Raw genomic sequence first — 18119 nt, forward strand, 5'->3', positions numbered from 1 at the left:
CCCAGGAGCAATATTATGTTTTCTTCTCATGGCCTGGGTGAGAGCAGCTTGAGCCCCACAAATGTGAGATGTTATTTGCTAGTGTTTCTGCTATTACTACACTATTTCCCTGCCATTGCCTTGTAATGGAATATTTGCAGTTCTTACAGGTTAATTCGGTTGAAATAAATGTACATTATTTTAAGCGCTTGAATATCCAATCATCACTCAGGCATATGTCATGCAAGAGAGCCAATAAAAACAAATGGCGCGGTCGAAGTTGTCATTCAAGGCGTGTTGATTGATTCACGTCTGCTCAGGCATTGAGTAACATGCAGGAAAACATTCCACCTAAGCGCTTGAGCTGCCCAGTTAATTAAATTACTTGAAATGGCAGCAAAACATCCTTTCATTCATCGGTCAGTCTTCTGATGATTTCTTTATATGTGATGAAGAAGCATTATAAAGCCAGCTTGTTAACTCGGCCAACTTGTGCTCCATCCACAATGCCTGCAGGAAATGAAAGCTTGCTTCGCTGTGTTTTCATAGCCTTTTAGATGAGCTTCACCTCTGCCTGCACTGAAACCTGTTTCTCAGGATGGATGCTTCCAATGTGGCTTCATTTGCTCGGCACAAGTAATTAAATGAAATCATTCAAAACACAAGCTAGTTAACCGTGGGGAAACGCTGTACTGCTGAATCCTTCCCAGAACAAGCAGCAGCTTTATCTGCATGTCTTTTAGTTTGTCCCTTTGTGTGTAAGATGTCCAGAAGCCTTCTCTTTAGTGATTCTTTGGTGGCATGGTGAGTTGACACCGCAAAGAGATATTCTGACCAGACTGCAGCCGACAGCATCCCACTGCCTCTTTTCACCGCAACCATCTTTTGTATGTGCTTCTTTCAACTGGTTTTATTTTGGTACATTTACGGCCATGACTGGGGCATTTAATGCAGCTCACACTGACAAAACAACTGACCCAAACCAATGCACACAGAGAGACTTGATCCAAACAGTCAATGAAACACAGCAGGAAAGTTTGGTGAAAGCTGTGGGAAGAAAAGAAAGTGAGGAGACCAACTGGTGAGAATAAGCTGACTGTGACAGATCATCCACGTTAACTTGTCCATTTGATGTCTGTCTGTCTGTCTGTGTGGCATAAATGGGAGCAGAGGAGTGGAGGGAACAAAGTGTGGGATGATGACCGTCAGTCAAGGGCATTCATCTTTTCTAAGTGGAAGAGTGGCTGCATGATGGAGATGATGGGAATGGAGGGAGTTAGAGCAAAGGGAGAAAGGGCTGAAGAGGTGGCAGAAAGGAATGCAGACAGTGGGAATGCTGTAGAAAATTATCATGGAAATAGTTGGCCTTAGGAACAGATTCAAACTGTACTGACTGTAGTAAAAAGAGAACACAAAGGCACATTCTGGCTACAATGATGCACAAATATTTGGTATCCTATTAATGTTTAAAGATTTATGCATTTGTGCATCCTATGTTGTTTCAATGTCAAAGGGTCTCTGTGTAGATGATCATTTGACAGGCGATAGCTAGGCTTAGGTGTGAAGGGAAATGTACATCACTCAGTTGCAGAAACCAGCAAACACGTGCGGTATGGAAGCAGCCAGCTTAGACCACCTCAGCGATTTGGAGTCTTGTTTGAGAGTATCCTCCAAAAAGGAAGCACTAACTTGAGCAGGAATGTTGCACGTGGGGATCTTTTCCCAGCATGAAGGAACTGAATCACTTCAAGAACCGGGGGCCTTCCTCACAGAAAATAATTACAGGCTAAAACGACCATTTACATTCCAATAGGTTAAATGTGTGCTTTGAAAGCAGAAAAAGAAAAATGTCATTCAAGATAAAACATGTTGGCAGCCATTACAACTTTAATGGATAATGTGAATTGTCTGCTTAAAGGCGGGCCCCACTCTCTCATCCTAGCCTGCAATTAAAGCAAAGCTACACAAGGTCAGGCTGAGTGACAGGCTGACAGACCTATAGATTACTGTCTGTCTGTGTAATCCACGGCCTTTTTCACTCCCCTCGCTGACTGACGCGCTCACCCCTCCCATTTTAAACACCAGCGCCTGTTGATTTGGAGGCTTTCATGTTTGATGGACAGATGGGACATCCTACCCTGTGACACTGTGACCTTCGCCTCACCCGTGACCATAAGGGTCAGTGTGCAGAGTTTGGCTGCTCAGGGGCAGCCGGGAGAGGATATCTGAATGGCTCTACTTAGTGATTTATTCATGTTAATAAGGATCAGTTTCCCAAATGAAAGGGCAGGTTGAACAGTGAGGTTTTGCAGACAAAGGAGGCACAAGTAGCAAAACTTGCGCCAGAGAGTAAAAGATGGATAAAATCATAAAAACACAATACAAGATGACATGTCTGCCCGAAAACAACCATGGCCCCCGGTTCACATAAACCCTTCATGTCAGTGCTACGGCAATTACTGCACACCAGGCATGACATGGGCAAATAAGATTGCCCACTGTTCAGATTACAGGCCATGCACCCAAATACCAACAGCAAATCAGAAAATGGCTCTCTGGCATGTTATTGTTGGCAGTTCTGCTCAGTGGGATTTAGTATGCACATAAATGGAGATAGATAAGAAATGTTGAAATGACCTTTCCAACCGTTAAACACTAATGACGCAACACATTCAAAACCATAGAGGTAGTGTCTCATAAGCAGTCTGCCAGGAATTCGTAGCCATTTGGCTTCAGGCTCACACCAACTGAAAGCAACACGGCCATACTTAAACATCCAGGTGGGTGATACTCAGACAGTTTTCACAAAAGGAAGTAATACCTGGAAGTACATGTTTTGATCGGGGAACGGGAGAGAGATAGCGAGATATAAATATAAAGAGGACAAAACCAAGAGGAAGGCAATAGTCTTATCGGCTGGGAAGCAACATGCGTGACAGTGGGAAATCTTAGTCACAGTCCTTCCATTCGTCCTCGCACGGGGTGTTGAAGGAGGCCAGCGATTGCACAGACACATGGAGGCTAAAAACCCTCTTATCTTACACTGTCATACCTTCTCATAAATCTGTGCTTAGCCATCCGCTCTGCACTGATAAGGCAACCAAACACAGACTGATCCACACCAGGAATGGAGAGAGACTTTTCTCTTTTATGAGTGGCCTCTCTCGCTCTCTCTCACACTCCCTTCTCCTATCTTCGTTATCTGTTTTTCATTCATCAGATCTGAACAGCAGACAAGTTATTTTTTTTCTTCTTCTGCTTAGGGCTTGTTTGTTTGCAGCTTGCCATATTTTCTCTTGTAGCTTTTCCAGCAGTCTGGTTGTGATCATCTGAGGAACTAGTGAATCATTTGCACAAGAAAGAGCTGGGAGAGCTGAGAAATGATCTTTCGATGGTTGCTGCAATAAACAAATATGTAGAGAAAAGGCTTTTACTTAAACTGGATCTGGGCTGTGGATGTCACTGCCACGGGACTCCAGAGATACCAAAAAGTGAGTCAAGGACAGTCCATCTCATGATACATAACAGCAGTCCAATGATGACATTTCTATAGCCGGCAAACCCACAGCTGTTTCCTTATCTTAATAGTTTATGTCCTTTTGTGGATTAATGATGAAAGTAGTCTCTGGTGTGTTTATTACAAAATTCATGATGTCTAGCACTGAGATAACCTTTACAAACTACCACTGCTTTCAATATGAATGATCCAATTTTTGGAGAACCACATAGTCTGCCTTGCCATAGGTTGGACTTTAAAAGACTGATGTAATTCACACACAGCAGTGTGGAACTTTTTAGCCCATCTTAACTCACAAACTGGATTTAGCACAAAGGAGCTAATGCAGCGTCCTCAAAAGTGACAAAAATACCCATTCCAAAAAAACCCATACTGTTTAGTAATTACAACGTCATATTGGAAATTTTGCATCCTGATTCCAAAAAAAAGTGCTGTGTAAAACATGAATAAAAGGCAATGTTATCATTTGCTAATCCTTTTTGACGTATACTCACTATTGCTACAAGCCTGCCATCGACTGACTATTTCAGTCGTATCCTCCGCCTCTTCTGTTATCTGCCGTTCAAAGTCCCCGTCTCTATGCGAAACACCAACAACAACCTCCGAGCTACCGACCTGCATGCTGAAAATGGAAAGTTTTCACAAAGATTTGGACTGTGCAATAAAGCAGGTCTGCTTGGTTCTTTTGGAGGGATTTTGCAATGTTAATGCCAGGGCTCTCCTCCTTGTGTGCAAACATTTCACCAAAACAAGTTCCCCCAACACTATTTTGCAAGGCAGCCGCTGTTGCATCCAGTGGCGTCCAAGATGACTGTGACTGGTTTAAAGAAATACAAACAAAGCAGATCGTTATTTTCCTCAATACCTGAATGATAATGGGTTCAGTCAGACCTTTTTCCAGCACTGGCCAAGCTCTAAAATTAAGTGTGGAGATCAGTCTAGCTATGCAAGATTAGTAAAAAGCTAATGCTGTGCTAATCAGTGCAAGTTTGCATATAACAATATCTTTGCAACCACAAAAACAATATGGCTTTCAGAAGCAGACCAATCCCGTTAAACGCCACAGTATGCAGTGTGTTGTAGCTCCTGCTGTTTTTATGGTTCAATTTGCTCATAATGCGTTTCAATGGTTTGTGACCAATTAATCATGCATAGATGGTTTAGTAGGACAGTGTAATCTGGCCATGGTAGTGAAAAGGTAAATTTCACGCTGTGCACCAATCCTTTACCCAAGTGACGTTAGTATAATCAAAAGCCATAGACTAATGAATTCCAAGCTTTTTATACTTTCTTAATGCGATTACACTTGAACAAAGCATCATTTAGGTCAGAGATCTTCCCAGTGTCAAAAGACATTTTGTTGTTTCCTCTGTGTGACTCTCAGCTGAGTCGACCACATTAAAACTAGATCTGTCAGCCGTGGAAAAAAAAAAGAAGAAGTTTCGTGTCTGTGTGTTTGTGCCAAGCGGTGCTGCTTCCTATAAGCTCTCTGAGGGGCTGTCTGTGGTCTTCCATCATTGTAGCGCCGTGAAACACGCGGTCCAGAGGAGCACATCAATTCATCTAACATGAAATCCTACAGAACATGAAAGCCCAGGATCACGGCCAAGCTTTGACTGATGACTGTTTCAGCATTTGTGCCAAGAGGAGGAAAAAGTGAGAGACGAGAATGATGAGAGACAGAGGGAGGGAGAGCGAGCAGAGGGAGGAAAAGGACAGACAGAGATGCTGTGAGCGTTAATGCCGTGCCAGCGTTGTAAGCCACTCCCCCTCCGCTTCCCCGGGGACATGAATGAAGTAAATGAATGATGGACCCGGCCCACACAGACGCCCCTCTTCTATTGAGACCAAGCAGTCCATTCACGGGGATGAGTGAGGCGTCAACACCAACAACAACAATAACAACAGCAACATAGGAGGCCCTTACTCCTATTTCTCATTCATACATATGTATGCAGTCACACAGACGCACACATATGGCTCAGATACTATGGACAACACTGCCAACATACCATTAGGGACACCTAGAGAGGGTTCCTGAGAACAGGGCCGACTAACAAAGCGCAGAGGCAAAGGGGCGTGAACGGGGCAGGCATGGAAAAAAATCTTGGCATCACGTCAATGCAACCGCCACAATGATCAGGGATGAGAGGCCATCTCCTCCCCTCCACAATCAGCACATTATCAGGAAGCCCATCAGTGCATGAACCCAGAAAACAAGGCCTGGAAACCTCATGTTCCACCGCATTCTGCCTTTTCTCCTCCACTCGGTTCTCCTCTGTTGTTCTTCCAGGACGGGATGGGTTCAGGGGGTTCTCGCCCACACTCAGAGGTCTGACCTTCAAACTCAGGCATTATACTGGCCCGAAACCACAGCAGCTAATGGAACACGGGGAATACAAATCCGATTGAAGCGAGATCAATCTGACAAGGAAGGCTTTGCTATTTACCAAGCATTTACATCTCAAACCTTGAAGGTGGGCTTTGTAATGATGTTAGCATCTGACCGGGGCTCAGTTTTCACCGATTATGCATCCTGCAGAGAGAATGCATGTCGAGCGCATGAGAGCAGCACAGGGCTGAAGCTAAAAGATGAAATACAGCTCTGACAGCAGCAGGAGGAGAAGGAGGAACGTTCCGGCTTTTTTAATCCAATAGTGAGACACCACTACTGCAACCTCCCACAGGATCATGGTCAGGCTCAACCACAGGCCTTATTACTCCCATAATCACACAGACAGCTACTTGGGCTTCATCCAACATATACTGTACACACAGAGGTTTGATGAACTATTAGTCTGAATCTCCCACACCTGAAAACCTTCATGAGGTTGTGGGTGTTTGAGGTTGCCCAGCTTCTGCCTAAAAAACATCTTTGACCTTTCATTCATGAAAGGAAGCACTCCCCGTTAAACTCTGCCAAACTGGCACAGCGCAAGCTACTTTGATCGTATAAACACTCGGCAAAAAGAAATATTTGTGCAAATCTGTACTTTGGCTTAACATCATTTTGTATCGTTGATGAATGGAAGTGTGGCTCAGAATGCAGTTTGGGCGTTAGTCCAAATGTTCCCCGCTGCCAAATGACTTACAACACTTCTTCTGAGACAATCTGTATGACAATATGTAAGTGTGAATGAAGTCAGCACTTTTCATTGACTCGAACGCCGAACCCTTGCAGCGCGAGGTTATTGCCGGGGCATTGGCACGGAGCTGAGCAGTCCGAGCAGTCACCAGCTGAGGTAAACCATCTCAACCGACACCGCTAATGGGAAGCAGACACACAATTTGTCCTAAGCATGCCTTTTTCTGCACACACTCTCCTTTCCTGCTTCTCAAATCCCTCCATCTATCCACGGTCTGGCTGAGATAGCAAACCTGACACTGATGCCCTGTAGTCCATTAGCACTCTCAGAGTCTGCTCTCTTGCCCCCTTTCACATTTTCTTCCACTCAGCCTATCTTCCTCACAGTCTTCGATTGGACCCTCGCTTCTTATCTGACTCTGTCTTTCTGTCTCACTGTCTGCGTCCCTTCCTTCTTTCCACCTAGATGATGTCTGGAGCTGGAACAAGGCGATATCCTCAAGTTCAACATGTCAGTCTCTGTCCATAGAGAAGAGAACAAGTCTGTAGTCACTCATGCCAAATTCAGATAACACGGCTGTGATAGGGCTGCACAAAATCCCTTTAGACACATGATACCAACAATAGCTCCTCAGATAGCTCTCCTCTAGCCTGTCTCCTCTAATGTAACGTCACTCTTCCTCTTCAGACACACCTGTTATCACTGATAGATAAAAAACAGTTGTCTTCCTACAGTATGAGCTTCCTACCTCCAAAAATCACTCCCTGTCCAGCAGAGGCTGCAACAAACGATCACTTCATAATCAATAAATGTGTTGATTATATCTTAAATTCATCAGTTATTCAGCGAGTCTATAAAATGCCAAGAAAATAGCTTGTTGTGTCTGAGCTATCCACAAACAATGGTATTAAATTTGCATAAAACATAGAAAATCTACTTTGAGAAACAATTATTCTATTAATATAATTATTGACTGATTAATCAACTTATCAACTAACTGAAACTGCTGCCCAGTTTCTGTCTCAATCTGTGGACGAAGCAAGAACCAGTGACCTTATTCACACGGTGTCCAGCACTGAATACACACTTTTCACGTCACAGTGCCCTTTGAAAACTCTACAAACAAAATGATTGATTCTGGGGATATACATTCCCTTTAAATATGGCAGGGGTGCAACTAATGACTATTTCCATTGAATTAATCTATTATTTTTTATGTGTCTTTTTAGCTATAAACGATCAGATAACCCAATGTGACATCTTCAGACGGCTTATTTTGCATGACCGACTGCCCAAAGTATTCAATTGAAAACTGAGAAACACAGCAAATCCTGATATTTGAGAAGCTAGAAACAACAAAAGCTTTGTATTGCTGCTTGAATGATGAGTCAGTTATTACATTTCTCAATCACGCATGTGGTTCACAGACTCTTCAAAATCACTGGACCTGAGTTTTGATTGAAGATGTTTCATCATCCAAAATGCTTCAGCAGACAGAATTCAACTGTTGACAATTAAATTTCTTTTATTCGAATAATCAATCACATGACTCATAGTTCAGGCACTACGGTACCATACTTTTGTTGCCAGACATCGCGCGCACACAGACACACACACACGCACGCACACACACACACACACACACACACACACAGGTCAATGGCGCTGCAGTAACAGGATCTCAACACTGACAGACAAATGATAATGAATGATAGCTGTCTGAGTAAACAAGTGGAGAGGTGCCCTTGACCTGCTGTCTCCTTAATTTCAGCAACCCCACCCCCGACCAAGGACTCCTACACCTTGGCCACATCTGGAGAGCACGTCCGGCCGGCTGGAGCCTCCACACGGAGAAACCAATCCTTCACTTATCCGCTCACGAAAACTCTCACTTTCAACACCTCCACACCGCAGCCTTATCAAAATCTGTTGTTTTGGCGAATGTGTTCTCTCATTTGTCTCAACCGAGGCCTCGAAGCCTCGGAGCCTCGCTTGCTTGAGGGTTCCCGGAGAGCAGACGAGACAGCAGACATCAGGGGAAATAAGCGCAACGCTGTGATTACATCCCACCTCTCCTCTGTGGAGAGAATCATTTGAACCCGATTCGGTTTGTGAGGAGTGACAGGTAGACGCTGCTATGGCAACCAAACCAAAGCAGCGTCACATATAGCTCTTTGCAGAGGCACACACACACACACACACACACACACACACACACACACACACACACACACAAACAATGCAGACATAACCACATGGACTTGACATGAATATTAAAGACTCTCTCCCATTCCTCTCTGTCACTTTGAATCTTAAGAAATCCACCTCTTGTAAAAGCCATTACCATCTCGCTCTCTAACTCTCTAACCGCCACAACTGTCGTCCTCTTCCTCTCCCCCCTTTTCTGCAGGTCGCGAGGCTGATCACAGCCTGCATAATAATCTGCCTCTGATAGTGATTAAAATCGCACCTCAAGAATTATGTAAAGTGCCGCAAAGTGCTCACAGGCCCGACAGAAAGCAACTGCAAAGGCTACATTAAACACTCCAGCCGCACAAGCCAATCAAGTTCCTCAAACATGAGGGAAAAAAACCAACATCGGTCTCATGTACCACCGTGATTTCCGCCCATCTGCCACATTTCGATCTAAAAAAATTGGCTGCAGCGGGGACTAAGAGACACAAACACACACCAGGATGTACACTGTTTGTCACACATTCACCTACACACACACACTTATCGCAGTGTGGCTGTCTATAACCCCCTGCTGAGTGTTGCCCCCCTTTGCACGCCAGGCAGAGAACTGGAAGGGCTATTTATTGAGCCTGCGAGCCTGTGAATGGCAGCTTCCTGCACACATGGGGTGCGTTATCCCATATGTGCAGTAAACTATCATTACATACAGAAGATCTCTGACAAAAAAACATTTAACACAGAATGTTTGGAAAACTCCTGGATACCTATAAATTGACAGAGTTGCAAAAAGGTAAGAGCTATAGCAGGAACTGTTTCAGTAAAACCACTGATTTTATTTTATTTTATTTTTTTGCTTAGACAATGTTAGGTAACTTTGGTTAGTTGGAGCATTTCCAAGGCTTGAAAGTGTTTTCGCTGCTTCCTTTCCATAGCGATAGTGACTGATGCTCATGGGTACTGTAGTGTTTACAGCCATTTGCCATCAAACTGATGAAACAAACATGACTTCTCAGAAACAAAGTTGAACTTAAAGTGGCAAAAAAAAGCACTTTACTTGACACAAGAGGTTTCAGCTACAGTCCTGAACCAAACTTTCCACACTGTTGTCAAACTACCTTAATCATTACCCAACCCAAACAAACACAGGCATCGTGCCTCCTCTGTTTGCTTGGAGCGTCACTGTGTCATTCTGCGGCTGGATGAGTAGATCTGCTCCTCCCCCGGAACAAATAATTAAATCTATGATTAAAATGCCTAAAAGCTAAAGACTGGAATAATAAATAGCAGAGTGATTAGGGTTTCATTTGGATGCTGTGCATTTTATCACCACAGGGGGAGATTCCAGCATTAATAAGTGCTTAGGCGAGGGCTCTGCTTGCCAGCTCAGGCGAAATCGCAGCAAACTGTTTTCAATCTGCAGCTTTTCACTGGGAGCAATGATTTGTGTGCGTACTTCTCTCTGTGACAACATTAAAGGGTGGGGAACCAGCAATTTATTGAGTGAAAATGACTAAAAAGGGCTACACAATGGAGACACCTTATTTCCTTTAATGCCTGCGATCTCAGTTAGCTTTGCATTTACTGCACGTTCGCTGAGCTGGTATGTAAAACCTTTCTGTGCCCTCACGCTGTATGTCCACCCACTCCTCCCTTACAGATTCCCCTGCTCCCTCACCGATGTGCCTTTCTCTCAAGGAAAGTCTGGGCACTTTGGAGACCTCCCCTCTCCTCTTTCGCCTTTTGAGTGTGCTAAAACAGTGTGCGCTCCTGCTGTGGGCGGCGTACTGGGTGCTCTCCTCCCTCACCTCCCACTGCCAACCTCTTATCAACAAGCAAATAGAGAGGGTGTGAGTGTGGAGTAAAGGCAGAGGAGGAGGAGGAGGAGGACGAGGCAGAGGAGGAGAGGGAGATAAAAAGAGAAAGAAACAGACAGGAAGGACACTATATTTAGCAGTGAAGCTGTCGCCTTCTGTTTTTCTCTACTGAATAATCATAGTTTGACAGCATGTATCCTGCAGAGCAGAGGTTGCTGGGATGCACTACCCCCCCTTCCCTTCTCCACCAGCAGCATCTCCGGGGAGAAAGTAGCAAAGTATTGTAATAATTGCTGCAGGCTTGCGTGCCACAGCCACCACACATTACTCTGTGGAAACATTTTTCAGCGCCCTGACATTCTCTAATGGAGATAATAGGACAGGGAGTGACTTTTAGGCTGCTGACTGTTGCCAACAGGTAAAATACTGCATGTGCGATGCATACCAAGACAGCAAACCGCATTCAAGCACTGTATGTACGAATGAGCAGCAACGTGACCGGAAGACATTCACAAAAACATTCTTGCATGATCTTCTCAGAATTGGAATGCATGAAGGGCAGCGACAGTGAGAAGCAGTGGTAAACTTGTTACCCTCGTCTACGAATGATTATTAGCTGGGAAAAAGGTAAACAAGCACAGCTGGTAGATAGAATGGCAGACAGGATGTGAATTAGTTACTGTAAGTCTATGTGAGTGGTCCAAATGGTGCACAGTGGACTTTAGCCGGTGTAAAAAGCTTATTTGCTTTAGCGGAAAAACTAGCAAACCAGTGTTGCTGCTGGATTCTGCTTATTTTTTATTTTAAATAAACATGTTGCATTATTCGGTCTAGAAAACATGTTGCTCTTGCATGTCATTTATTTCCTAAACCTTTAATTTGCTACTTTTCTTTCACGGACTCAACATTGCTTGTAGTTATTCACTCCTTTCTTTACATAACTTTCGCGTCCCTAACACATTTAAACAAGTAGTATACAAGTACAAGTACTACAAGTAGTAGAGTATTATTATTATATGTTTCACTGTGCAACTCGTGTCTCATTATGTTTAACACCTGTGATGATGCATGGACTATAATGCCCTATAATGTGTACTGTGGTCTAATGATAAAAATGACATCACTTTTGTAGCTGAAGAGCAGGAGGGTTTCTGGGTTATGAGAACAACGTGCTCGCACACTGAATGCATTCGCCATCTCCCTGGTGATTAACCAATCACAGCGGCTGGTTACATCCAGCCTGTTCACCTTTGTTTGAAGGAGACAGATCAAGACAATCGAAGCAGCTAGACGATGCCTGTCTGCATGAATCGTGGTGACCTTTTTACGTCTACACCTTGTCTGTGAGATTTGTCTGGACTTTACTGGCCGGACTAAAGATCCACCCAAGGTAGTAAGGAATCATGTGCTGGCAGACAGGTTAGCTGTGGATAAGCTTTCAGCAGCTCATTGCTTGCTAAGACTTGATTGCAACAAGACTTGGTGGGGGCACTTGCTCCATCTCCAGTGTCACAATTATATATATGCTGTATGGAAGAAATGAGCAGGTGGGGGCGAGGTGCAAGGAGGTAACCTTGCTTGGGTATCCCTTTAAAACTCTGGAAAAAAGTGTACTATCTCATGGCAAGACAAAATGAACATAATACTTTATCTTACACCAGAGAAGTCAAAAGGACACCGACAGTTCAGGACCACCTATGTACTGTGGAGGAGCGTCACACTGATGTGACTTGAGGGGGACAAAGGGTTCCTCTTAGGGACTATATATACACATAAATCTGCCTATAGAACATAATCTGTGGAAGATGAGGTCTATTGTTGAAGAGTCAGAAATAGAACAAGCCGTAGAGTTCGACTCAGTGTCAGCTCCTAATTAGTCAAAGAATAAAGAGGTGGAGGACATCTCGCCGTTTCTGATGTTAACCCTGAAAACTGTCGGGAGCGATGAGCCGATAGGGAAGTCTTTGTTCAGGCGTGACAATCATCGAACCACTACATGGGACAAAAAGACTGTCGGGGGCGGGGGGGTGCAAAGGCTGGAGTAACCTTAAGATTGTCCCTGAGAATTGGTCCAATTACAGGACCGCCTGGCTTTGTCTGGCTTTCTTCCCAGAGCTAACCTTGTACCCAGGTGTTCCACTGAGGACTAAAGAGGCCGAAGGAAAAACAAAGTTAAACACTTTCAAATGTGCCTGAGGATTAGCCTAACAAGCTATTACTTGTTAATATGGTGCCATTCTCCCACAGTTTGAGGGCAGTTAACCTCGGGTGTGACTGGCTTCTGTTTGAAGGGTCACAACCTCGCAGAGCCCCACGCACTAAAATAGCATGTGATTACAGACCTCGTTTAAGAGTAAATATAGGAGTTCTCAGCAGCTGATCTAAGCCCGCCTCGTCCAGTCTTTTACGAGAGCGAGTACACCTACATAACTGTGACCCTTTGTTTCAGTGCATTTAATAACAGACATTTGAAAAAAGTTGTTTTCATCACCTCAACCACACTTATGAATGACTGAACTACAGAAAAAAGGGCACAATACATCATCCTGTGGGTGTATTAAATGCCTCTTTTTTTCTGGAAAACACACAATGTTTAGTTTGAGAGATGCACTGCAGCCTGGTGTTTGGTAGGTGTGCATACATGTGCTATTCAACTCTTTTGAAGTCTGGGTTGATGATCTATCCCTGCGAGCTTTGCATGGACATTCCTTTGGTTTTAGCCCCTGTTTGCTCTCTTGGTCCTTATCACAGTTAATAACTCAGCTTGTACTAACACACTCAGTAGCTGCTTTAAGCCTCAGAAAGACAGAATTATGAGCTTGTGTTGCTTATGGCTGTTAACATTGTAAACACTAGTTTTAAGAGATCAAGCTGACTTGCTGGATTTTTTTTTATATTCTTTTTTTTTTTAGGATTTTGCAAATATGGAGCTTAAAGGTTGAACAAGAATGAACACACTACTTAGCATAATACAAAAAAATCATTGCACAACTCAAATCAATAAAAATATGGGCCAAAATTGAAAAAGAATGAAAAAGAATCAGAGCCAAATACCAAAGTGCAGCATTTTCTTTGACTGTGCACCAGAAATTAAACTTGTTACATCAATGTGATGTTACATGTGATCTAATTTGGGCTTTTATGCATGAAAATACTTAAGCTTTTAGTTATGCAGCGTTTCAGGATAACTGTCATATATTATAAACATCCCAGTACAAAATGAACACAGCTGAAAAGTAGTGATTAAAACATGGCAGTCTACGTAGAATGGATTGGAATTTCAAGTGTTTATAGCAGATGGTGTCACTGAAATGCATACTGTATATATTCTATATAATGTATTAGAATTTGTCTTTAGAGAAATGTGCATGTGTGTGAATCTGTGTACAGTATATATAACCCTGTTGATTTGATAGAGGGCAAATATTTGAAAAGCAAAGACAAAGCGCTGGTCCTCTTGTGCCAGAGTGTTGGATTTCAGCCAAAAGCAACAAAATCATCTCTTCCAGCTTTATAAAATGCAAATAATCAGTGGGAAGTGATACGGTGTAACCTTTATAGATAAACATGTGTGGCTGGGTCACAGACAGAAGCAAATTCAACAACGCAGTAAAAACAAACGTATTCTGTTTGCAGCTACATGTGTAGCTTGTCTCCTTGTTTTATTTTATCATCAAAATTGAAATACTTATTAAAAATTAGCCGGATTATGTCACCAGAAGGCACTTATTACAACAAATCTCTATGCCAGCACTCGACAGATATCATGCAAACTAGAGCCAGTTATTTGGTTAAGTACATTGGCACATAAAGAATTAATAAAAGCACATTACAGAGCTATTCCCAGCAGTGCGGTGCAAAACCAATACAATTAGGGCTGCACAGCTTAGCTGCATTTCTGGTCTCCAGCTATCTGAAGTTGCTCTGTGAGGCATAAAGTAACCTCCAAAACTAATTAAAAACAAAAAGGAACTCAATTAAAAGAAGTAGAAAATAAATGAACTCTTTTCTAGCAAGTGAGTGTGAGAGCAGCGGCGTGTGAAATCCGACTCGATTAGAGGCAGAGAGAAAGAGATGGGATCCGAAGGGATGAAGAGAGAGAGAAAATAAACAGGTGGGCAAAATGTGGGAGCAAGAGGGAGAAACTGAGAAATCGTCATTGACAAAAGGCTTCAGTTTAAAGTTTTCAGCAGCTTCACAAAAGACAACGACATGAAGAAACAAATGAACAACTAACTTATTTCTGCTATTCCCTGACTGACAGGGGTAAGAGTTTCTATGTGTTCCAGTTCAAACTCAACACATCTGAAGTGATGTGACCATATGAGCAGACAGGAATCTGAACGCGTCGGATGCTTCTTAAAGCCTCCCTCAAAGGCAGGTACTATAAAACCTTGGGAGCTTTACATGGACACGATGGCTACGCCGGCACTGGAATGACAAAGCGCCGGTCACTGTGCCGCTGAGACCTATTTTAACAGGACAGTTCAACACACACAAGGTCTCATGTGGCACTGGCAAACATTCATAACATGCTGGATCTGCGCCCTGAGTGTGTGCCCGGCCAAGTGTTAAATCTGACTTGATTTCAGAAGGGAGCCGAGGTCACACAAAGGCCTGTTTGGGGAACTAATAGCAGCCGGGCGATTAAATGAAGACATATTCTCTTGCCCTGAATAGTCAGGACAATCAGCAGCACATCTCCTCGTCCCTCTCATCACGCCTCTCTCACACCCACACACAATCAAACTCTCTGTTAGGCAGTGAAGGACTAAATGCCAGGCTTGCCAAGCCCTGAATTCAGCTAGTGCCAATAGTTTACCCATTCCAGATATTGAACAAGACCGCGAGATAAAAGGCTGTTGACAGGAGTGACTATTACACCAGCGATCACATCTACATGTCTGTAGAGGAACACAGACCTGAACAAACTGGGTCACACACACAGCAGTATTTTGAGTGCCTTACCTTTGAAGGACAGGAAGATCCTGGGAGCAGAGAGGGGCTCGTTGGAGGGGGGCAGCCCCCCGGATGACAGGGCCAGCAGGGCCAGTAGCCAGCACAGTTTGTCCCGCAACATTGTCCCTCTGTTTGTTAACAGAGGAGAAAGAGAGTCCGGGAGCTGAGGGGCAGAGAGGGATGAGCGTCAGACAACAAGCCTGCACTTCCACCTCGCAAACCAACCGCAGCGACCAATTCTCAGTCACTGAGCTGCAATAATAAACCAGTCTGTTTGCTTACAGTCACTGCTACATGGTGTAGTCTTTGTACTGCCCTGTGGTTCTGATGTCAAGATAGTAAATCAAGCAGGGACTGAGACACAAACTTAAAAACTGGATCTGTTTTTTTTTCTGTTGCCTTCTATATCTGTTGTATGGTTGCATATCATATGGGAATCAAAATGCTAAAAATCCTGACCAGGTGATTTTTTTTTGGGTGCGCAATAGAGACCAAGTAACTTAACCTGAGGCTTGAACCTGAGGCTTGTGGTCTGGAAACAAACTCTGCTGCTTCAGAGCTGACTGTTCTTCATTGCTACTGGATTTCCTGGTGAATGTGCTTCTCCAAACCGCCCACAGTGATTCTCGCCTGAGTCTGCGTCCAGCTGGGAGAGCCGCCGCCTCTCTCTGCTGAGCCGCACTTCGCATACACACCGACACAAAACGTGTTTTGTAAATATCTGATCGATGAATATTATTACTGTTATACAGCACGAGCTGAATTTCACATTAGGCTAGCTGCGCGTTCAGCCTGGCGCGCGCAGCCAGTCTTCCATTAATCACAAAGCGCATCAACGCGCTCATCTCCGCCACAAAAGGGAAGTTAATAATATCCCCATAAAAGGATCTGATGGGTCAAGTTATCAGCGTGCGAGCTGTGCGAAACACCAGCCCCCCCGAAAAAAAAAAACAAAACACAAACCAACAAACAAACCCAACAACAAGTTACAGGCAGAAATGGCTGTGCCGCGTTTTGGAGACAATAAAACCAATTTAGCGAGCGCGTTTGGCTGTAATTATCCATGCATGGCACTGATCTGCTCGTAAACGTGGATCTGAGTCTGAGGTCAAACTGTCAGTCGGGGTTTAAGATCAAGTTCCACTCCGCGGCCCTGAAGGCAGAACTCCAAAGCAGATACGTTAACCAAAATAAAGCGTGACTGGGCTTCGAGTTATGAGGGCATGAACACGAACCACGTGTCATTTATAAGAGTGCCCGGGATTTTATATTATGAGGAGCAGCGCTGGGGTCTAATCACCGCGCGCTCAGCCGCAGAGAATAATCAACATACAGCATCACATGCAGCACAAACTTTCAGAGGCTCAAAACTCTCTCTCTCTCTCTCTCTCTCTCACACACACACACACACACACGCACACACACACACACACTGCTGTTGGGTCTTGCAGAATTTGAAAATGTATTTGAGTAGAGCTCATTTCAAACTGCATCCCACGCGCCAAAAAAACCCTCAAAATATAAATAGAGGCGACCTGAATTCTGTTGATTAAAACAAACTATTTAAAATATTCAAAATTATAAAAAAAATGCAAATACAGAACTTTTAAAATACATTTAAAAAAATCTCAGATCCTTCTATCTTGCAACGAAGCGGAGGCATCAGTCCTTTTTGATCGACTCCACCAAACGTGGCTTCCTATGAGCACATCAGTCCCAACACAAATAATTACTTGTCATGTATTCAAACAGTATTTGCATTTTGACCTACCTTCTAGTCGCGTCCGGTGAATATTGTGATAAAGCTGGTCAACATTTAAAACCATCCACCCAGATCCTTTGAGCTTCTCTGTCCGCACGCAGGAGTACCAGCGTATCCGCCGCAGATCCCGCACGATTATCCCAGAGCCAAACAAAGCTTGGATTTAAATTAACTTGACGCGGCCGCCTTAACTTGAAGTGATCTTTAAATCGCATCAACGGACTCTGTATTTTCCACAGGAGGAGGTTAGAAACAAAGAGTTGTTCCTGGAGATGCGCGGCGGAGCGGAGCTTCGGCCGTGCGCGGCGGCGCTCAAGTGTGTAGTGCAGGGAAGCGGCTTCTGCAGGTGGATAGACGGAGGTCTCCCGGCAGTGGACACACCCATGGGGGAGGGAACCTACCTTCACATCCCTGAGCTCCGTCCCGCCCCGAAATTTAGCACAAAATAAGTCTGCTCTGCGTCTTCTTTCACTCCGGAGGGGCGGCGAAGGTAAAATGATGAAGAGCAAGCTCTAAGTGAGGAAAAGGACATGCAGATGCAGAGTTTCCTTCAACGCTAGAAGCAGTTAAGTTGTGCTAAAATCAACAAATGAATATGTTTATCCTTCAAGAAATGAACAAAGATTATTTTTAAAATCTCCTTTTAATGACATTTGGCAATGCTGTCACGTCACCTTCTTGGATTTTGGGTTTTTATTTTTCCTATTAAGTGTGAAAACACAGTTGCATTGTATGCCAGTGTGATTTGTTCCCCTGAAGTTGATTCATGCTGTTGAACCGAAAGCCTTCAGTAGGCGAGAATTATG

At 43.9% G+C, this 18119-nt stretch overlaps 1 protein-coding gene across 2 annotated transcripts in view; it reads right to left on the reverse strand.

Moving 5' to 3' along the window:
- sema3fa (sema domain, immunoglobulin domain (Ig), short basic domain, secreted, (semaphorin) 3Fa) overlaps window positions 1–17613 on the reverse strand; it is a 51537-nt gene extending 33924 nt beyond the window's left edge. For both annotated transcript variants that reach the window (XM_041947311.1, XM_041947304.1), the window contains exons 1-2: window positions 17323–17613; window positions 15561–15714 (exon numbers count right to left, since the gene is read on the reverse strand). In XM_041947311.1, the coding sequence (XP_041803245.1) occupies window positions 15561–15672 (112 nt within the window). In that variant the 5' untranslated portion in view covers window positions 15673–15714; window positions 17323–17613. The remainder of the gene's footprint in view (window positions 1–15560; window positions 15715–17322) is intronic.
- Between the last annotated feature and the right edge of the window lie 506 nt (window positions 17614–18119).

This window comes from Chelmon rostratus, chromosome 2 (assembly GCF_017976325.1).
Source record: "Chelmon rostratus isolate fCheRos1 chromosome 2, fCheRos1.pri, whole genome shotgun sequence".
Taxonomy (NCBI): domain Eukaryota; kingdom Metazoa; phylum Chordata; class Actinopteri; order Chaetodontiformes; family Chaetodontidae; genus Chelmon; species Chelmon rostratus.